The 22776-nt window shown below is 37.1% G+C and overlaps 2 protein-coding genes across 4 annotated transcripts in view; both read right to left on the bottom strand.

The window, feature by feature from the left end:
- The window catches only part of LOC139135890 (actin nucleation-promoting factor WASL-like), a 570409-nt gene extending 561270 nt beyond the window's left edge, over window positions 1–9139 (bottom strand). For all 3 annotated transcript variants that reach the window (XR_011553054.1, XR_011553055.1, XM_070703664.1), the window contains exons 1-5: window positions 8920–9139; window positions 6000–6140; window positions 5511–5597; window positions 4698–4797; window positions 3486–3584 (exon numbers count right to left, since the gene is read on the bottom strand). Coding sequence is in view for 1 of the 3 variants with exons in the window: in XM_070703664.1 (XP_070559765.1) it covers window positions 3486–3584; window positions 4698–4797; window positions 5511–5597; window positions 6000–6140; window positions 8920–9033 (541 nt within the window). In the remaining 2 variants the exon portion in view is untranslated. The remainder of the gene's footprint in view (window positions 1–3485; window positions 3585–4697; window positions 4798–5510; window positions 5598–5999; window positions 6141–8919) is intronic.
- A 2407-nt stretch (window positions 9140–11546) lies between these two features.
- LOC139135855 (actin nucleation-promoting factor WASL-like) lies at window positions 11547–22509 on the bottom strand. The gene is made up of 11 exons (XM_070703604.1): window positions 22170–22509; window positions 20382–20519; window positions 19013–19099; window positions 18287–18386; window positions 17725–17841; window positions 17196–17343; window positions 16537–16579; window positions 15634–15796; window positions 14413–14993; window positions 13628–13736; window positions 11547–12019 (listed from the first exon to the last, which is right to left on the bottom strand). The coding sequence occupies exons 1-11, from the start codon at window positions 22281–22283 to the stop codon at window positions 11967–11969; spliced, it is 1653 nt and encodes a 550-aa protein (XP_070559705.1). The 5' UTR covers window positions 22284–22509; the 3' UTR covers window positions 11547–11966.
- Window positions 22510–22776: the final 267 nt, after the last annotated feature.

Raw genomic sequence — 22776 nt, 5'->3', positions numbered from 1 at the left:
GCCGAGAAAAAATGTGCTGTTCCGATAACCCTACCTACCCTAATTTTTACCTGCCAACCCTAAACTTTTTAACCCCTTGAGCGCCAAAGTCAATTTTTGTCGCCTTTATAAAATGTACCCCAGTCAATTTTTTCCGATTTTTGCCAAAATTTTGACAAAAAATTGTAGCAAATGAAATTTTATGTCCATTCGGTCTAAATTTATCAAAAACTTACAGAAAACTTCATAAAAATTGGTAAAATGTTGAACTCGAATTTTGGTGGGAAAAATTACAGCACTCGATCGGTTAAATCTACGTAAACACAAAAGTAAAAAAAAGAAAGAAAAACCATAAAATCACGCATTCATTACCTGGCATTTTATTTTTGCTTGAACGAGGATGTCTTTTATGGTTTTATTCCCTTTATATGTATGATACGTTTTTCTGGGAATGTTGTGGCCAGTGTTCGATCGCCCTGAACCCCGAAAAATGCATACTTAAAAATAAAAATATTTTGGAAAAAAAAATCCCTGCCGACCTACCTACCCTATTTTTGAAACCCATGTTATCGGAACAGCACAATTTACTTTTTTTGGCCTCATTTATAGTGTTTCAGACCTGAAAGGGTTAATACCATTCATTGCATAGAAAACAAAGGTAACAAAGTCCTTGTACTAGTCCGTGGGCTGGAGGGGCCCACCGTGCACCCCCCCCCCCACATCCCTACTACTTGGGTATTTTTTTGTTCTTTAGGACCTGCTGAACAAGAAAAAAGATGTTAACATTGGATATTTTGGGATGCACTACCTATCTGGGCTGGTTTTTGATTTGCATGTACCGCAAAAAATGGCGAAAATTGGGTAGGGGTAGGGGGTACTATATCCTCCCCTACATTGAGTAAACTAGCATGAAATAGCACAAACCATACATTTTTGGAAAGCTGAGATTCTGCTCTTTATGAGAAACACCAACTTTAGCAAAATTAATTTGTGTACATAGAATAGGACGACTTTAAAATGAATTTTTTTTGACAATTTTGAAATTTTTTACCCAAAATACCATGTAACAATTGTGATTTACTTGTTATTAAGCAAAATTTTGACAGCTTTTTGTGTTTGAATTATTTATTCCCACATATTAAACAAGAAAAAAAGTGTTAACATTAGATATTTAACTATACACTACTTCTCTTGAGTCAATTTGAATTGCGTGTATCTGTATGGGGTGTGCAAAAGCTAGGGGTAGGGATACAAATTCTTTCCTTGATGAAGTAAACTGGCTTGAAATGCCATATACCTTATAGTTTTAGAAAGCTTAGATACTGGTCTTTCTAAAATGCATAAAGTTTTAGTGAAAAAATATGACGTCATAGAATTGGATAACTTTAAATCGATTTTTTTCTGGTAATTCAGTATTTTTAACCGGAAGAAAATACGATAACTATTGTTTCCTCCTTATGAAGCAAATCAACACATTTATGGATGTTATTTACTAATTGCAATGTGCTGAAGAAGAAAATAAATGTCAAAATTGGGTATTACCATGCATTATTGCCTCTAGTCACTAAAATAGCAAGCTTTGCTACGTTGGTATATCATGAATGGGCATTTAATTGTTATGCAATGAACTAATGCACAGCCTTAAAAAGAAGACTCGAAAACGTGCACACATAGTCATATTGCCATTTTCTCCTTCAAGTAAATAGATTATAGACGACTGTCTATTGTTATAATTATTTTTAAATATTTTTCTATAAAATAATTTTGTTAAGCCGTATTTGGAAAATTGTCTATGCCTCCTTGTCTTACTTTATATACAGCAAGCATAGACATAGCACAGACAAAATATAGGGACTCAATAGCTGTTACGGTCATGTTTGAAGGGTACCACAAAATCACGATTTTGTGACCCACGTGGATTTTTGTCAAACCTGTCTTCTTGTACGTGATCTGCTGAGCTTACTGTTTAACGTGACCTAGGTTATGGGGTATCATTAGAAAGGTGATTTATTCTTCTTGAAAATGGTATATAGCAATATGCAATATCTTCTATAGTTTTCATGAAATATATTTCATGAAATATATATAATATATTGTTAGTAATGCTTGCTGTATATAAGTAAGACAAGGAGGCATAGACAATTTTCCAAATACGGCTTAACAAATTATTTTATAGAAAAATATTTAAAAATTAAATTATAACAATAGACAGTCGTCTATAATCTATTTACTTGAAGGAGAAAATGGCAATATGACTATGTGTGCACGTTTTCGAGTCTTCTTTTTAAGGCTGTGCATTAGTTCATTGCATAACAATTAAATTGCCCATTCATGATATACCAACGTAGCAAAGCTTGCTATTTTAGTGACTAGGGACAATAATGCATGGTAAATACTCAATTTTGACATTTATTTTCTTCTTCAGCACATTGCAATTAGTAAATAACATCCATAAATGTGTTTGATTTGCTTCATAAGGAGGAAACAATAGTTATCGTATTTTCTTCCGGTTAAAAATACTGAATTACCAGAAAAAATCGATTTAAAGTTATCCAATTCTATGACGTCATATTTTTTCACTAAAACTTTATGCATTTTAGAAAGACCAGTATCTAAGCTTTCTAAAACTATAAGGTATATGGCATTTCAAGCCAGTTTACTTCATCAAGGAAAGAATGTTGTACCCCTACCCCTAGCTTTTGCACACCCCATACAGATACACGCAATTCAAAATTGACTCAAGAGAAGTAGTGTATAGTTAAATATCTAATGTTAACACTTTTTTTCTTGTTTAATATGTGGGAATAAATAATTCAAACACAAAAAGCTGTCAAAATTTTGCTTAATAACAAGTAAATCACAATTGTTACATGGTATTTTGGGTAAAAAATTTCAAAATTGTCAAAAAAATTCATTTTAAAGTCGTCCTATTCTATGTACACAAATTAATTTGCTAAAGTTGGTATTTCTCATAAAGAGCAGAATCTCAGCTTTCCAAAAATGTGTGGTTTGTGCTATTTCATGCTAGTTTACTCAATGTAGGGGAGGATATAGTACCCCCTACCCCTACCCATTTTTCGCCATTTTTTGCGGTACATGCAAATCAAAAACCAGCCGAGATAGGTAGTGCATCCCAAAATATCCAATGTTAACATCTTTTTTCTGTTCAGCAGGTCCTAAAGAACAAAAGAATACCCAAGTAGTAGGGATGTGGGGGGGGGGGTGCACGGTGGGCCCCTCCAGCCCACGGACATACGTACTACCACATCATGGATGTTTTGAAATTTTGCTTTGCTGAGTGCGCCCTCAACAGGTTAGGCTGAAGGCTTACATTCCACTGCACTGACTGCCTAAAAGACTGTGCATCGGATCTGTATGGTGTTGATATCCTGGCGCTTGGACAGAGTCACATTCGTTTATTGAGCAGGATTTGGCACAAAGACCATGATTTTTTTAGGAAACGGACAATCTGTTGGTATGGCAGCTTACATAAGTATTTTACTTACGCATCGCTGAAGGTGAAGTTGGTATGGTCCCGATCGGTGATACGGTCGCCGCCACTTTGGTTGTCGTCGCTGCTTTCATCGTTCTCTGACGCCTTTTCTCTAAATTTTCGGAATAAACAGACATAATTGTCGTCGTAATAGGTGTTTCTTCAATGGACATCCGACAAATGATAATTATCGATATAACCATCACAATAATTGAACATGGAAAAGCGTATCTTCATAAAAACAGGTACGGGAAGTTTTGGTCGGATTTTAAAATCGAAAACCAATCGTAATACTCCTTTGCATAGCTTACATATTTTGATCGAATGTTTAGTACTATGGGTATGATAACTAATACAGGGTATTCGATTTTTTTTAAATGAATATTTTATGTCCGTAATACCATTTTTGATCTCTTACGGACAAGAATACAAGATTCGTGTCTTATTCTTGACATGTGGCAAAACAAATGATGAGTTGATTTTTCTTTTCTTTAATTCTATTTATCTCTAACTACTTTGCTATTGCGACGCAAAGCATCTGTATTTTAATAAGTGCAGAATGCTTTTTCCTCCCCTTCCCACCTTTTTGTGGAAAATTGTCGAAGGATAGCTCAACAAAACAGCCAATCATTTGTCAGGTGTTTAAAGCTCCACTAGCAGTAACTCTTGAAAATTGTTGACCTCAAAATTTCTTCCTATTCTTTCCTCGTTTTCTCTGAATTCTACCCACTGAAGGGGTGTGTGACATATTTGACTAATAAATTCAAATTTTAGAAATAATTTTGATTTCCCGCTATTTTCAAAAATTTGTAATATTACAAAGGAAACAGAACATACAATATCATAGTTGAAAACATTCACCCTATGCATTACATCAGACTGCTCCGTGCAGTTTATGTTAAGATTTCAGTGCATATATGCACAGTGTCAACGGTTTTTGCTTTTCCGCATGGGGCTGTATTTAATGTTTGGGCAAACATTTAATCACAGTATAATCTTTATCTTATTCAAAATTGCATATATAGTCCAAGAGGGTATTTAACAATAAGTGTATATACATACCTAATTAGTACATTCTCACGAACTTATTTTAGCTCGAAAGCAATAACACTAAAAGATACAGCTAGTGGGGCTTTAAGGAATGAATGCCATATGACAGATGTGATTTTGTTGAACGCACTGAAGACCGAAACAAAAACGTGGCTACTTGTAGCAGAAGCTTTACCTGTTTTTCTTCTTTCTTTCTGTTGGATTTTTCCAACGATAATGTCCTTGAAACTACTGGCCTCAGACTCGTTGGCAAAGTTCAGGGCTGCTTGACAATCCTGGGTTAGAAGAGAAGAAATAAAAAGTAAAAGTGTCATCATCATATCGTGTTTGGGAAGTCTTCACCTCCCTATATGAAAATCAAAATGTGCTGAATCTTTGAAATGACGTCACTTTTTCGATCTTGCGAAGAAAACTGGCATAAGGTGCTGGCCTAATTTATTCAGATGAAAGTTTTTCTATCAATTTGGAAAATTAAAAAGAAATTACGCTATTTTTGTCCGTAAAGGGTGTGTAAATAAAATGCTTTATATTTTGCTGTGTCCACCCCCATCCTCCAATCGAGACTTATTCCGTAAATTATTATATATACACAACTAATAGACACACATAAACAGACCATAATATATATGTATATATGTATTATATATATATATTATATATATATATATATATATATATATATATATATATATATATATATATATATATATATATATATATATATATATCGGATGAATGTATTTACACCACTCTGCCAATCTGGTTGTACATTTTCTGTTCACTGCATTGGTAATGTTGACACAATGTTCGTTCTATAGTTGTCACCAACCCAATAAACAGAAAATTTACAATCAGATCAGTATATTATATATATATATATATATATTATATATATATATATATATATATATATATATATATATATATATATATATATATATATATTGTTACTAGTACTGATAGACATTAGCTCTTCGCTTTTACTTACGTCTGTAGCAAATGTATGGAAGAATGGTTTGGGTGTGAAATATCTGAATTGATTGTAGAGCTCCTGTTCCCATATCTTCTTATTCTTCTGGAAGGGGAAAAGGGGACGGTCTCGAGGTTAGGTTACCGGTGTTTACATTCATCATTTATACTGGCAAACTAAATCTTAGGGCCGTTTCAGCATGTACATGGCCCGCATCTCTTTGAGACAAAGTTTGTGAAGTTGTAGCTTTAATGAATTATTTATAGATCTCTCGGTCACACTACACAAAAAACGTGAACATGCTGTTTGCGTCAAAAATTGTGGATCATGCTGAGCGCAATGATGAAATTCACTAAAATACTTTTGGCAATATGGCTTGTGATTGTCTCCACCTTTGACATGACGATCGATATGTACGCCATGCACTCTTTGCTTTCGAGTTAACCTTTGAACTCCAATCAATGAACGCAGCCAATGGCCTGCTGTCGAGCCTAAACGTGCACTTACTTTGATGTCATAGACGCGGATGAAGTAGGACCGCTGTTGGTTGTCCTTGATAAAACAGCCAACGCCGCAGTACATCTTGGTCCATTTGGCTGGTGACTGAGGCAGTGCGAAATACACTTGTAGTATTGCAGTCGCTAAGCTCTGAGGAAAAGTAAATAGAGAGGCGTGTGATTGTTATGTTATTGCGGATTAAACTGTCTCGTTTTACCAATTTCAACATTTTACAGCGTTGTGAACGGCGCGTATCAAACCCTATTAGCAGCATCGCTTTGCCTTTTTCGATAATATGGTGTGAAATCAAGAGCAACTTATGTAGAAAATGCTTACCAAGCTTTGAGGACAGAACGTTTATTTCAAACATTGGCGACGAATGCACGACTTTGATTTCAGCAACTAAATAATTTTCGACTTGCAAGACAAATATGGCTTCCGCGCGTGAGGACACACAAAATGTAAACAATTAATGGACGGAATCCAAGGCCAAGACTTAAAAATAACGGTAACTAAAGTAGTCTCTCCGATGATGGGAAGGTATGTATGTATATATATATATATATATATATATATATATATATATATATATATATATATATATATAATATATATATATATATATATATATATATATATATATATATATATAGATAGATAGATAGATAGATAGATAGATAGATAGATAGATAGATAGATAGATAGATAGATAGATAGATAGATAGATATAGATATATATAGATATTTATAGATATTATATATACTCTTTCATTGTTGTTTTTGCAAAACCTTATTGTACTTTATGATCAAGATCCCAACTGGGACACGATTTCAATAAAGGCTTACTTTACTTTACTTTATATATATATATATATATATATATATATATATATATATAATATATATATATATATATATATATATATATATATATATATATATATATATTAAATATATATATACAATATATATATATATATATATATATATATATATATATATATATATATATATATATATATATATTGCTTTGTATTCATAATTGAGATCTGGTTATTTTAAATAATGATTTTGCTGGTGCCTATGACCAATTGCAACAAGTGCATAATTCTTCAAACAAACTATCTTCGTAACACAATTAGTTGATTACTGTCACACTGAATGGTACATTATATACTGGTATAGTGTTTATTGCCATTGTTTATTATGATGGAATTTTTGTTCAGACTCACAGTCACCTGACTCTAAGTATACTTGTTGTACTTATACAGCACCAGAAACACTGCATTGTAAATGTAACTGATGATTTTTCATACTTATGGCCAATAAACCGATGGGAAAGTTAAAGTTTATGCGATTGATCTACGTTGTGTGTTTTAAGTGTTTGTTTCGTTTTGCTTTCTGACTGGTAGGTTTTTCAAAAATCTAAGGACGGCAAACAAAGAATTTTCTTTACACGGTCTAATCTCCAATCTAAAGAGTGATGTACATACGGTCTTGGCTAAGTTCGGCGGTTTTTTTTTTTATTTCAAAAATATACAGCATACGCTAAAAAGGGAGTTATTGTGGTCAGCAAAAGAAAATACCGGTGCAGTTTTCATATCCGTTAATGTTAGTGAATTTGTTTTGCAGGGGCGGGGCTGTGGGAACCCCTCTGTAAACAGTCTAACGCTCTATGTGTGTACAGTGTATATTATTGGTCAAAGTTCAGTATCACACTGCCCATGGGAAACGTCCTGTCACGTCAGCGATGTTCTCCAACGAGAGAGAGAGAGAGAGAGAGAGAGAGAGAGAGAGAGAGAGAGAGAGAGAGAGAGAGAGAGAGAGAGAGGGGGGGGGGGGGATTTCCCTGCCAGGCGAAGTTCAAGGATTATTGTTCGGTTTGGAAGACCCCACTACATGTAGGTCAGAGCATGACAAGACTGCAATATTTCCTCGCTGGAGTCAAATCTTAGGGCCTTGTCAAAACAGAAGACAGTGGACATGTTGTGTATTCCATGTATACTAAGACTGTAATCTGTGAGACCAATATGCATGCGAAAAGGCCCTTTCGAGAAGCAGATTATACCGACAGAAAAAATACAAACAAACCGTTTCAACGGATTACAGTCTATAAGAGTGTACAAAGGGCTTTCAAAAAGAGTATAGCATAGGACGAGTACGGTTGAAAAGCTATTGTAATAACCCCAGCAAAGAATGGAGCTATTTGTTTGAGGAGTGTCAAATGTTAGCCCTGGCCAAATCAGTATGTCTCCCTGCAAAGAAAGCGAAGTGTTTGTATGGGTATGGACGGAGAGTCACTGGATGTTCTAACAGTTCCGTGGAGTCGTTTGAGGTCATTTAAATGCGTATACTGTGTTATCCATACTTGGACACGGGGACGCCTAAAATACTCGATACTGTACAAGTTGACCCTCCGGTCTAGTCTGGTATCTGAGCTAACGTCATTTTCGATCTACTAGACCTTGATGGGCGGGAACCTAACTTGTCTATACAGTCGACTAAAAGTTTTCTTAAAACCGTACATGTGATTATTACCCTCTCCACACATAGCACCTCACTGCTATCAGACAGCTTACGGGATAACCGAATACTTACTCATCGTATAAACACACACCCATACGCACATCCATGTACACAGTATTAAAGGAAGGCACTGGGCAACACGCGAGAGCATAACAGGCGTAGGGTCGAACTCGAGGGTAAATACACGAACGCGTTTTATTTCTGAAGAGTTGCATCGTCCGCTCGCACGGGTCTGTTACTTCCCACTAAACGTCCTTTTATTTCTGTTTTCGGGAAGCATCCAGCTGCCCGGACAAGAGACCTTGGCAAGCGAAGATGGAAGTGTGGGCAAATCACTGCAACTGCCACAAGGTCAAAACAGTGAATACGTTCACCAAAAGATATCGACAGGTTCTTCACTTACCACACATCTCTTGCCGATAATATTGAAGAGTTGCTCGTTCTCTTGAGCCGTTAACAGGCTGGAATGCACGTTCTGTGGCTGTGGAGCATTTGTGCTCTGCTGTCTGTTCGACATCTTGTCGTGGAATGCGCTTTCGCTGATTTTAGGCTACTTCCTTGTTCCTGGTTGACGCTGCTCTCTGCATGTCGTACGCTTTGCATACAATGAATAGCTGGCTGTAATAACATGTCACTGCGGTTCGTAGGCGATTCATCACGTACTCCCCATTCCTGAAGACACTGGCATTTGCATGTCTTTTGCTGCCTGGGGCGTGTAACAAAAGAAATCTACCTTTTTCTTTGTTCATCTGTGGTTACAGAGATTTAGGACATGCAACTCTCATTGTGAATTAGAGTTTTGTGGCTGATTTCCGAACTGTTTATATAACTACTAAAGTTTCTGGTTTCTTCCCTCTTATAAAAATGTAAAAAACACCTTTTTCACCATCAAATCATCGATTAATATCTTAATAGAAAAGGAAAGCTCAAATGTCGCAAAACATCAGCAACGCCAATCTCAAACTTTGAAAGGATTTTTAATGATTTTTTGGGCTGGCAGCATGAGGTGAAAAATATTGTGTTTAAAATACTAATTAGGAAGAAAAATTGGCACACGATAACGAGTTTCAAGCAATTGTCAAAGAGTTGACACAACTTTTGATGATTTTTTCATTTTGGTTTTAATGCCAGCTCTAGTTTCTTGTTCTACTCTACAAAGCCTTTTAAGATGCAAAGAATTCAGATATAACTCAGCTTGTATAAACTGCATTCTTATTGTCAACCAGTGAATTCTCGTCGGGACTAGGTTTCAAATGCAAACGTTAACAGAGCATTTCATAATGCATCATAGACGCTGTGTTGACAAGTAAATAGTATTTCAACATGCTTTTTAGAGCGGAACAAGAACTTGCGAGTGATATACAAAATAAAATGGCCGAAAAATTCACAGCAGTTACAGCTACAGGCCCTTTCTGTGTTATAAAGATTAATCGCTAATGACACAAAATTCTGCCAGGGTTACATCTCTCTGGCCTCGCACCTTCCAATGCCATCGAAATCCACAATGCACAACGTGCGGTACACAGTGAAGTGTTCAACAAGTCTGTGTGGCCGCATCTAATGGCCGACTATAGTTACTGTCAAGTTTTGCCTGACACGCTCAGTTTGACGAGTGTAGTGTCTCGGTGCCAGTAGACGTTAAGCACACCAATACAAAGGTCAGGAGAAACAACTATAGTGCATGTGGGGGACTTCCTATGTTAATATATATATATATATATATATATATATATATATATATATATATATATATATATATATATATATATATATATATATATATAAAAAACTTGGGTTGAGACACACACACACACACACACACACACACACACACACACACACATATATATATATATATATATATATATATATATATATATATATATATAAACAGATTACTTCAAGTACGAATTAATGAAATCTATTACAGTACTTAAGTTTCATGCTTCTTGCAATCCTCAGAAGAGTGAAAGGATTACTAGCTCGACACTCTCACATATATGATTGGGACGAACCATTCTATTTGTAGGTAGTGTTAAAATTCGATAAATAATATTTGTTTTGGTGGCGACATTTTGAAACCAACTCAGAGCGTTTGTTTAACAGTGTAGATTTGTCAGCATTGATAATGTACAGCTTTTCTGATATACAAAGATTACATCGCTTGTTCATGTTAGAGTACCTCAATGCTTTATCAATGATTGACCATGAAATGTCAAAGTCTTGTCCCTTATTTCTTAAGTTCCATACAAATTTTGACAACTCGGTGTCATATATATATTGGTATGACAAGGATGTGAGCCAAAATCTTTATTTAACTATAGTTGCTAGGCCAGAAATGTGAACCTCAAACTGATACGGTCTAATTCCTGTTTCCGCATTTTACACTGATATTGATCAGCCCTCTAGAAATTACTGACGAAACGGTTCGTGTTGATTATAGGGAAATCATTATTTTCACAAATAATAACTTTCAAAAACGAGCGCTATGTGTAAATCGTTTATACGGAGTAAGAAATGTTGTATGCAATAATATTCTGAATGACCGAAAGTGTGTGCTCTGTTGATTTATCCTTTAAGCAGGGTTAATATGGGGTAATATGTGACATGAAGTGAAAGTGGCTCGGTAGGTCAACGAACTTTCACACCCTGGGCCATCTGCCATTAGAGAGGTAAATGAACGACGGACTTTTGAAATCTACTATGTTTTCTCCAACTCTATAAGCCGATGATATAGAATGCTGAAATGTGATTTACCGGCGGTATGGAATAGATTTAGGGATGGACTATTAGGTAGTTAGAGGAGAAGTAGGAATACGGACGCGCATTTTTTCTGCAGTTCAAGAACTTACATAGTACCCATTCATCAAAGATAATTAGACACTTTTATATATTGTTTAAGTTTCAATTAAGGTTGATATGTTTTATTTTACAGATGTAGCGCGGCTATAGATTTTGTCTGTTTGTTTGTTTGTATTTTCAAATGTTCATATTGATATGAAGTAATAACCACTACTTACATTTTTATTTGTGACCTGTAAATAAAATATCGTTTTATTGTCAGCTTTATAATAAATGTGACATAGTCAAATTGAAGTCGGGAAAAGCTTACAAATAACAAAGGCGGGTCTCTAGTTTGAGACAAATTGAAATTATGTATCTAGCCATAGTCCTTTTCTAGATTCATGAATGATTCTCAATTTTAACTGAATAAATATGATTAAATGTTCTTGAATGACTCGAAGTCTTTTTTCTTAATTTGCTTTTTTAAACTTATGATAGAAATACAAGTGATATACATATATAGTTGGATGACCGGTTGTATTATGCAAGCCTTTTCAAACTGATATTTTCTAAGTGGCCTCTATTCGAAACCTCTAGATCTGTCCTCAGATAACTGAATATGGCAGGATTTCCGGAAATATCAATCGAATATGATCTCGGGTTTTTTCAGTCGCTCCAGTCATCCTCGAACTCATCCTCTTCATCGAAATCTTCTTCTTCTGTAATGAAGGAACAATGCTCGTTGTCATGGAGATAAAGTAGTCAAAGAATCACTTTACTCGAGAAGACTGTCGTGTACGTATGGCCCACAGTAGCTTGGCCAGCCTGCAATTGTTGCATACGCGCGAGGAAAGCCAAGTAATCAGTCAAACAGTCCGGTAGCTTTTAATACTGGCTGAATACGAATATGTCACAGAACAAACGCAACCTGGGTGATCGATGAATAGTTGCGTGAATGAAATGTACTTTTGGGAATATGTACATCTAGTGGGCAACGGGAAATTTCAGTATTTGTTAAAGGGGAGGGGGGAGCTTAATTTGTTGTGGGTAGAGGGGAGCAGGCAGACCATAGATACTGAAGGGCAGTGGGCATCATAATTTCAGTGGGAGGGCAAGTTTCCCGCCGCGTAATCCATTGGGAGGGCAGTTACAAACAGCTCAACTTTCCCCTCCAAAAAATAGGTCAAGGTCAAAAATATCTAAAATCAGTATATCTACCTTCGAAACATATGTTTTGTGATGGTTTTGTGAAATTGATGAAATTTACCAGTTGATGGCACCTGAAGAATGTGAATGTGTTGTACACGCATGCGCACGGTGCGATCCTTAAAACGATGCAAAAATGACACGTTTGGTCAGCCAAGGATTAATGTGTAGATTTTCTCAATGTCAATAAGCATTACCAGTATTATCATAAAAGAAGTTCTTGATGAGGTTTTCCATCATTGATATGTGGGAAAAGAGAGGCTAGGTAAGGGGTTCAAAAATCATCTGGAACATCATAATGGACAATTAAAATAAAATTTCATATTTTTGACAAGCAAAAACAAAAATTTAAACCGATACAATCAAATCACAGTGCACTCAGACTTCGTTACGCTCTTCTGTCTACACTTGCATATGTAACTGAATTACTACAACCCCCAGTAATGGATTAAGCAACAACGGTAGACTAAATTATGCAAATTAGCTACAAATACAGAGGAGAAAGCAAATAATACTGTGGAACTACCAATCTGACTTTTGGTAAAAAGCTATATATAAGAATGTGAATGCTGTGAATGTCAACGTAGATGTGTTTGTACTACTGTCAGCAATCTCAGTTCCATTTTAGGTTTTATTATTGAAACTGCTACTAAAACGGCCAGTAATGGCAACTTTTGGTGATCTTTTTCACTATTTTTGTTTTTAATGTCAACCATAATTTCTTGTTCTTAGTACTCCCAAAAGCACATTGAGATACACAGTATTCAGCTTGTCAACTCAGCCTGTACATGTGTAGACTGGCAGGCATTGTTGAAGTAAATTCAGGTCCGGACTAGAATTCATGACAAATGTAAACCATAACAGAGCATTTTAGACGCTATATTGACTAGCCATATAGCAAGTGTTTCAAATTCTGTTGAGAATAGAGTAAGAACTTGCTATTGACATACAAATTACAAAATGAAATAATGAAAAAAATCAACAATATTAGCACTACTGTCCCATAACTCTATGGGGGACACGCTTTACAACCTTTTCATTTGTGGGTCACACGACACTCGTATACATGCAAGTTCGTTCTGTAGAATGAGGTGTCTTGGGTTTATGTGTTTCTAACTTACCCGATGAGTGACGTATGGCATTACTGCGATTAGCAAGAGCCTTTGCTAGTGCACCGGCCAATCCTTCGGGCTCTTCAGTCGTCGACGGCAGTGTTTCGCTCGGTTCGACCTGAAATATTTACATCAACTAGGGTCATTTAGCATGCCTGAATTATTTAACCGATGAAGTAAGAAAAAATGTTCCTGTTATCATTTTCAACACTATATTTCCGTCCCTGTGTGCACGTGATGATCTACCCCCACACACACACACTCTCTCTCTCTCTCTCTCTCTCTCTCTCTCTCTCTCTCTCTCTCTCTCTCTCTCTCTCTCTCTCTCTCTCTCTGTTTACCTGCCTATCCATGCATCTATCTGTCAATCAATCAATCAGTCAGTCTATCTATCTATCTATCTATCTATCTATCTATCTATCTATCTATCTATCTATCTATCTATCTATCTATCTATTCATGTATCTGTTTTACTTACGTATGCGTCTGCCATCTATATAGAAATATTAATCGATAAATATACAACATTAATATCTAAACATCCATCAGGCATCTATCTTTCGCGTTGTGCTATGTATGTCCCTCCGTCTATCTGTCTGTCTCTCCGTCTGTCTTCCCGCTTGCCTGCCTACTTACCTACCTGCCTACCTCGAAATTATTGAGGCCGCTCATCGTGCATTCTCTGTTGTGAGTAATCCAATCATGAAGTATTATACATGTATAGAAATTGCAGATCAGGTTTTATCATTTGTTTATGTTTCCTACGAGGATGACACAAAAAGTTTAATTGTTACCGTTTTTAACTGAATTCCCTGTCGTATTTGCGACAGCAGGTCTCCTCTGCCATCACTTGAGGGCGTTGTTCGTTCTGCATGGTCCACCGTTCGCAGGGTTGTCCCCTGTTGAATCTGATCTAAAAGCCCTCCTCGAGACGATGATTGAGTCCCCGACGAGAGATCGACGTCGTTCGTCAAAATTGGCGGAGGTGGTGGTATTCCTGGCGGTGGCGGCGGTGGGACGGCCGCTGAATGAGAAGGAGGGACAGGCGGGGGAACGGGAGTAGGGTCGGGTTCAGGAGGGGGAGGAAGAGGTAGAGAAGCAGCTGGAGGTTGATTTCGACGGTTTCGATAAGATGACTGTCTGTCGGGGAGAGGTGGCGGTGGCAGTTCTTTGTTATCGACTTCGGCCGACGTCGGTCGATGACTTTTTGGAATGGCCATCGGGGGTTTGGCCGTCCGAGGACCAGCGCGTGACGGCGGCTGCGTCGATGGTGTCGGTCTCGTTGGCAGTGGCTCAGGCGGCCTGAGTTGTGCTGGCGGTGGTGGAGTCGGTGCAGATCCATGACTGGGTGGGGGCAAGGGTGGAAGCGGGTCAGCTGAAAGGGAGAAACAGACAATAAAACCATAAGGAAAGTTTCAAACTGATCATAATTTAGCCGATGGAAATGTCGGCAAAACAATGAAATGACTGCACAACATATTCACTAGCGATTCTTGAGCATAAATGCATTTTTCTCCCTCTCAGTCTTCAAAAACGTTCTTGAAATACGTGATGTTCGCTTTGCAAATAGAACACAACATGTACAATATGGAATGATATATTGGTAAATTAATCCTACAATGGAAGAATTTATTTAATAGCCGCAAACAATTACATCAGACATTATCTACACACAGACTGTGTTGATATGTTGGACACACGATATTTTGACGTGATCTGGCCACTGCATTTTAAAAAAAGAGTACAAATCAGGGGAAATACAATGAAAGATTACGGCTATTGGAGTTTTGCAATCACTGCCATCCGACTGCGGTCAAGTTTACCTATTTGAAATAATCAATAATTGTCCAAGTCGTCAATGCGACATAACAAACCTAAGTGAAGAGGGCCTAGGGGCTTGTCACTACAAAGTAGAGTATGTATGCCGTGGGTCTTCTACCGCGACAGACGTTACGATTCTGCCACCAAACGGTGCATAAAGTTATTTTTGAAAAGCAAACGTCAGATAAACTTACTTCTTCTTTTCTGTTTTTCTTGGTCCTTTTTGACAGCCTCTATGCCGCCTCGTTTTTGGATGAAATCAAACACGAATTTCGACGTTTCTTTGTCCTGCAATTGCTTCTCAGTGACTCCGGCCGATTTTAGCATGGCTTTCAAGTCGGGATCAAGCTTTGATGCCTACATTCAATTCATATTGAAAAAATAGATATCACCATATAATTAAGAACTTTCGCATTTATGTATACTTGTGTCTAGATATCGAGTTAAATACAAAGAGATGCCACAGCTCGTCCATTAGATATGAAAAGATAAAGTGGAGTTTTCCAAATAAAATTTTGTTTCTGAACTACATATCGGCATAGATATCATTACTCAGACAAAGCTTTCATAAAATATACTATTTATATTATATTATATTATATTATATTATATTATATTATATTATATTATATTATATTATATTATATTATATTATATTATATTATATTATAAAGTATCAATATCCTGTGTCTATAACAACTACATTTTTTATTTCACCTGTAAACAGTGTCGATATTTTATAACTCTCTCTCCATAGAATTGTTGCCCCCTCAAAGTCGTCAAAATAGCTATAATTGTAAGATAACCTTTGCACAACAATTTCCATCAATTTATGTTCCCATCAGACAGACACATCGATCACACGGTATATTGATCATAGACATACAAACATGCAAACAAACAATTTGAAATATAGCAATCCAGCTAAATATTTTTTTGCTTGAGAGAGTTAATCCCCCCCAAAAAAAATTGTTCAAAATTTTAATTTTAATCAAAAAGAAGATATACAAATCAAACTCCAACTAAATTTCGGCGAATGAATAGGGTAAAGCAATTGTCATCAATGTGAATAGTGACCCGAGGTCACACATACTTACATCTAAGCCCGTTTGAGGGTTCCATCCAACGTGACCAACATGCCTAAATATAAAAAATTAGTTAAGTTATTGACATAGAAATATCAATTGATGATAGAATAAAGAGATAAGTGTGTAAATAAGTAAACCATTTGGTCAGTAAGATTGGCTGGAATAACAATAAAGCGAACCTGGCAGTGTTCATGCTCTTCGAAAGTGGAGTTTAAAGCTACAAATTTGATAATAACTCATTCGGGGTAAAACTATTATGACGAATTCAGAAATTAAACCCTTATATTACATGTAATGTAGAATTCCAGGTGAAGTACTAAATTAGCGGTGTTGTTGACCTGAATACGTTGAATTCCAGCGTCTTAGTTTTTTGAAAATCGAATATTTTTTCTCCATAGAGTTAACACGGGGATGGCGGCCATTTTTGAATTTCAAATGTGGTAAATCTTGGTGATTAGTTTCTCTGGTGCCGAAATTTGCACCCCCGATTTTTATTCGTGATTTTGAAAGATGATGGTTGAAAGATTCCTTTGGGAAAGTTTGAGCAAAAGTTTAAGGACAGTCTCTCCAGGGACTGTGGTTTAATTTCACTTTCGAGGCGCATACTACCTTACATTTACCAACCCTAGGTGTCGAAGATGCAAACTAAAATGACTCGAGAAACTTACGTGAACGAGCACGGACCACCGATGTCCAATTTTGAAAGCTTTTTGCTGAGTTTCTTATCTTTCTTAGATTTTTTATTGCTGCCCTTCTTTCCTGATGCTTTTTTACCGACGACAGTCTCTGTTGAATCTTTTTTACTGGCGACACTCTCTGTTGAAGGTACACAAAGTATTTGCATCAATGCGTTAGTAGGTCTACATTATGCCGCCGTGCAGTGACAGATGATACAGTAGTAAGAAAGGAATGTGCATAGTGATCTTGCTCGATCGGAGTGCTCCTTCAAACAGTACTGATCAGTATTTCAAAGCCCTAGTTCAATAGTTTGTTTCGTTCGATCGTCTCTTTTTTTCTATCTCGTCTAAACTAAAGAAGGTTAGAGCCAACCAAAAGCCTGATCATGCACTTTCAGTCCTGTTAACACGTGGTAGGTTCTGGATTAACATTTGTTTAAGGTTTTGTTTCAAGACTTGAACATGAGTAGACGAATTCACGTTGAAAGTCCAAAAGAACGCCACGGTTGCCCTAACTTACGTTGCACAGACACGTCGATAACAGGCGGTTGGGACGTTGGTTTCTGGTTGGATAGGGACGGATGTCCAGACGGTAGAGGCGGTGGCTCTTCGTTCGCTGATGAGCGTGACTTCCTTACTGAGGTGAAGAAAAACACAATTCAAATGGATGCGATCAATTGATCCGTCATTAAAAATTCGACCAAAACACAAAATAAGTCACGTACAGTGGAAGTGAACAAGACGGTAAGATAAACTCTCTCTCTGTCTCAGTCCCTGTCTCTATCTTGCTGACTGACTGACTGACTGACTCTCTCTCTCTCTGACTCTCTCTCTCTCTCTCTCTCTCTCTCTCTCTCTCTCTCTCTCTCTCTCTCTCTCAACTGTGATGTTGTGAATGTCACTTTTAAAGTTACATATATCGAAGAATTGCAGGATGCATGAATCTTATGTAACATATATTATTACTTTGTACTTGAAGTAATTTGTGTTATCATATATATATATATATATATATATATATATATATATATATATATATATATATATATATATATATATATATATATATATATAGAACTCACTCGTTTTCCGGTCGTGCTTTTTCTGTAGTCTGTCATTAATGACAGCTTTGAAATTCTCAGCTTCCGATTCGCTGGCAAAATTAAGCGCAGCATGGCAATCCTATGAAACGAAAAGACATTCACAAGAATGTACACTGTATGTTCGAGTCTGTTTTTTGGGGTGTTTTTCTATCTGATCCCATCGACATATGATGACAAATCTTGCCTTTATAGGGATAAAAGGATTAACTTTTGGTTTCATGAATAAGTATACATTATTCTTATTATTTTTTCTCTTCTTCTCTTAAATATTTAGAAATAAAAAGTATCATCTTTGCAAGTATTTTACACATCGTATGCAATCTGACTGGACAGATGAACTACACTAAAAATCATGCTGTCGTTAATGACATGATACATTAGATACACGCACTTTTTGTTGACAGTGGGCATTCCTATAGGAATTAAGGACAGGCAGAGACTGTATTTTCGGACAGGACGGAATCGTTGAAATGTCAATAAAAGTACGAAGGCATCGAAAACGTAAATGTGTTTGGGTGACAGTGTGAGACAGCGTGAAAACTTCAGCGGACTGCAACTCTAGTAGGTGTACTACTAAAACACTTGTGCATGTGTTCTACATATCGCCCTAGCATTATAGGCCTAAACATCAAACGGGGCAGAGTATCAACATATACAACGCTCACTCTTTGGGGGCACCATGTAAAGTGTAATTGTTCTACTCACGTCTGTTTCAAATGTATGGAAGAAACTTCGAGGCGTTTTGTACACAAATTTATTGTGTAATTCTTGTTCCCATAGCAACGTCCAGTTCTGAAAAGATATGCACATGATCAATGCTGTCCTAAATGTTTGGTTTGTGAAGACATGTGGAACTGTCATTTTAAGACTTACACTCCGCTTCAATGGAAGTCTATTTGGGTAAATCAAACAATCTCGCTTTCAACTGGTTGGAAGCTAGCTGAATTCAATTTCAAGATTGTTCACAATATTCTTCCAAATGGTGTAAAGCTTTTCCGCTGGAAAATCAGCGACACTGACAAGTGTTCTCTCTGTAAGGTTTCTGAAACATATCATCATGCATTTGTTTCTGAATTGTCGAGGAATTGGAAATTTTTGGGACAGTCTTTCCATTTTATTTGTTAAACTAGATATTCGGTTCAATATTAGCTATCAATTGTTTTAGGTTAAAAGGCCCCTTCTTGACTTGCCCTTATTTCGATTCATAAATTTTATTACAACAATAGCAAAATATTGTATTTTCTCTTCACGGGTAAACTTCAAGAACGATGCAAATAGCTCTAGATCAACGATGTGCTTCAGTTTATTTTGTAAGTATCTGCTCTACGTTTATCATATTCAGAGAATTAACAAAAACAAGATTAATTTGAAATTTTGGGAAAACCGTTTGTCTTAAGACTCAAGTCCTTTTAATTGCTCTGTAGATTTATTCGACATCTGTTGGGAGCAATTGCCTCGGATTGTAACGTTTTCCTTTGAACTCCGTATCGAACTCTAATTAGTAAATAAAAATATGATTATAAAAAAATGTAAATGTTTGGTTATACAGAATATATTTATTCGTCGCAATTCTGATTTCATTTGATTATGCTATGTAAAGTTGTAGGGTTTCAAACACCAAAACAAGATCCTCGCTCAGCAGGGAATTCCTGTGTGATCTGAAATCGAGTTTGATTGGTCAGGGAGGTTCATCTTCCCACAACGTTTTGGGAGGCTAATTCCGTCCACCCGAAAACGAAAGGCGTTATGTTCAGACTGTGAGGGCGTTAGCACACAACAGCGGTATCTCGCGCTCTCGCTCGTGCCAGTTTTAATACCTGGCCAGCTGTTCCGAATTTGACACGAACATAATTTTGTCTGTGGACAAAACTGGAACGATCCATGCCTTTTACTGTTCGCCTGCCCTTAGTTCTGCACGTTTGCTTTATTGTTTGTCGTTGTTTTCTTCACAAATTTGGACAATTCAAACTTCTCGTCATGAACCATTATCAGACATTTACAGATTATGTGTGCATGCGGAAGTTATACCGTGAACAATGATTACAATCAGTTACAATTGAGAACAATGACTCACCTTTCCATCGTACACTCTGATGTAGTAAGATTTCAGGCCAAAGTCTTTGACAAAGCAAGCTACACCGCAACAATTTTTCGTCCACTTTGTCGGCGTCGGATATGCAAGGTAAACTTGAACTACGGTGGTCGACAATGTCTGTAGAACAGAAGATGTCATTCCGAGATCACATTCAAGTAATGTTTACCAGACAAGAGCGAAAATAAATATTAATATGTTTTACTCATATAGGATATTAAACTAAAACGTGCTAACACAATACTTTTGTCATCTTCGGACAGATATGATTTGCCTTTGTGCTTTCTTCGGAAAAATTATTATTTTGTTCATTATAGGGTAGACCCGAGGTCACTTTAATCACAAATAGTGACCATCAACGTAAAACGTCATGTGCACAATATATGTTTGCTTCAAGTTGTCTTCCTACTCGCAACAGCGCCCTCTAGCCCTCCGCTAATGACTCCTCTCTACTCTCCCTTTCCCCTTCCTTCCTGCCCCCTCCGCTCTGTGTCTTATTTTACCCTAATTTAAAAAAATGCTTTCTATTTTGCAATAATGAAATGGTTAACTCTATTAATTTCATTGGATAATTTCTTCCCTTGACAGATGATATAAGTTGCGCATGTCAACAACACCCGTGACATCGCATGGTACGATGTAAAGTTGACCTGACATGGATATTACGTTCAACTAAAATAATTTATAATTATCAGTAGTTCGTTTCTGAGACTCCGTGAATATGTTATACAAGTGAACGCCGCTCAAAACGGCATATCTCTTCGGAAATACACTTTTTCTGTCCTTGTATGTTTATTGGTTCTTCGTCATGATTGCTGCGACAAATAGACCAAACCTGCTTCTTTTGCATCTGTGGTTATCCATATTATTCAAAATACCGAATCTAGCCATTAAAGCCGCTATATATTCAACTGACGGAAACTGACGCACGAGGAAGTAAATCGTTTGAAGGCTGCAATGGAGCGTTCATGTACCTATGCAGAGTGGCTACCAATGACCATTGTTGGATTGTGTGGCGGTCATAATTCACCGACGCGAATGGCACTAAGTATCGCCGTGACTAAAATAGTCAAGGAGTCGTGTGTAGTTGTTGTACATTTTACAATCAATGATCTTCTGTATTTGAAGTGAAGTTTTGCTCCCATTAAGCGAACAATTTTTATATTCCATTATTGACTTCCGAATGTCACAAAGACTCCATCACCCGTATTTAAAAATAAACACTGCTGAATAAAGTACGCTTTACGTCTTTGCATATGTCACGTGATTTCTGAATTGTTTTTGAACTGACTGTGTTGTTACTGCGTGCGTCCCAATATATCCCTTTGTAATTGTAGTTTCAAATATAAACCTGTGGTTTGTTCCGGTTCTGAAGTACTCACTTCGCGGACAGACATCTTCTATCCTTACTTCGAAAAAAATTAAATGTGGCTTACTGGACAGTTCAGAGGGTAAAAATGACGAAATGTGTGGGCAAGACGCCGATCGGCGCAGTCGGTCGAAGTCCAGAAACGGGGCAAATGCAAAATGACTGAGTTGCTGAGTTGAATGCTAGTCAGTTCCCCTAAACCAAGGACACCGTCGTCCTGGATATTCATTATATTTTCTGCGAACAGTTTTATGCTGACTGGGTAAATCTGCCGCATCTGAAATTGTCCTCCAGTCGGGAAATGGTAAAATAAACCCCACATCATGGACAGTATAACAAACTAGACGTTTATAAGACTCACACACTTTCTTATTGGTACTTCTGATATTAATCACACTTACGTTTGCATTTGTTCCGAGACTTTCGAAGATCTTCTGATTTTCTTGCTGCGTCAAAAGACCGGACTTGGCGTTCTTGAAGGCACCCCCTTCTTTACTTTTCCGTTTTGCCGACATTTAAGAGACTCGATATGATTTCCCCACGATGATGCGATAAAGTTCTCGATCAACCTGCCACCTTCACAAAGCAATCTCGCTCTAGTGCACCTACAAGGAAACGCGGCGGCTGATTTTGTCCGCCAGGGGCGAAGGTCGAACAGCTTTGTGAACTCCCGCTCGAGTCAGCACGAACATGTAACGTACTGCTGCTAAACTGCGTTACACGAGCACAGGCTTGTATCTGTCGCAAAATGTTCAAAGGTCTGGTTGTTGACGTGTGTAAATGAAAACCCGGGGAGTTTCCCTTCTCTGTCACGAAACTTCCAATAAGATGGGTATATGTGCCGTCATGATTTGGTATAATAGCACTCACCGCTGCACGTAAACAGCAAACTGTGACGGAAACTGGGACTGGGTATTAAAGACAAAGGGGTGTCAAACCCGTGGGAGACATGTAAAGTGGATAGGGAACTAGAGTAAGGAAAATATTGTTCTTGACTTCCCCCGACAC

The sequence above is a fragment of the Ptychodera flava genome, chromosome 6, assembly GCF_041260155.1.
Source record: "Ptychodera flava strain L36383 chromosome 6, AS_Pfla_20210202, whole genome shotgun sequence".
Lineage (NCBI taxonomy): Eukaryota > Metazoa > Hemichordata > Enteropneusta > Ptychoderidae > Ptychodera > Ptychodera flava.
Note: the sequence above shows the minus strand (reverse complement) of the source record. Positions and strands in the feature narration are given on the sequence as shown.

Bases quoted from the DNA above. Each gene is read 5' to 3' on its own strand.
- LOC139135855 (XM_070703604.1), bottom strand. From the start codon at position 22,283: ATGTCGGCAAAACGGAAAAGTAAAGAAGGGGGTGCCTTCAAGAACGCC. The intron at 20,520-22,169 runs GTAAGTGTGATT...TCTGTTCTACAG, and splicing joins GTCTCGGAACAAATGCAAAC to ACATTGTCGACCACCGTAGT. The intron at 14,994-15,633 runs GTAAGTTTATCT...TCTCCCTTTCAG, and splicing joins AGAAAAACAGAAAAGAAGAA to CTGACCCGCTTCCACCCTTG.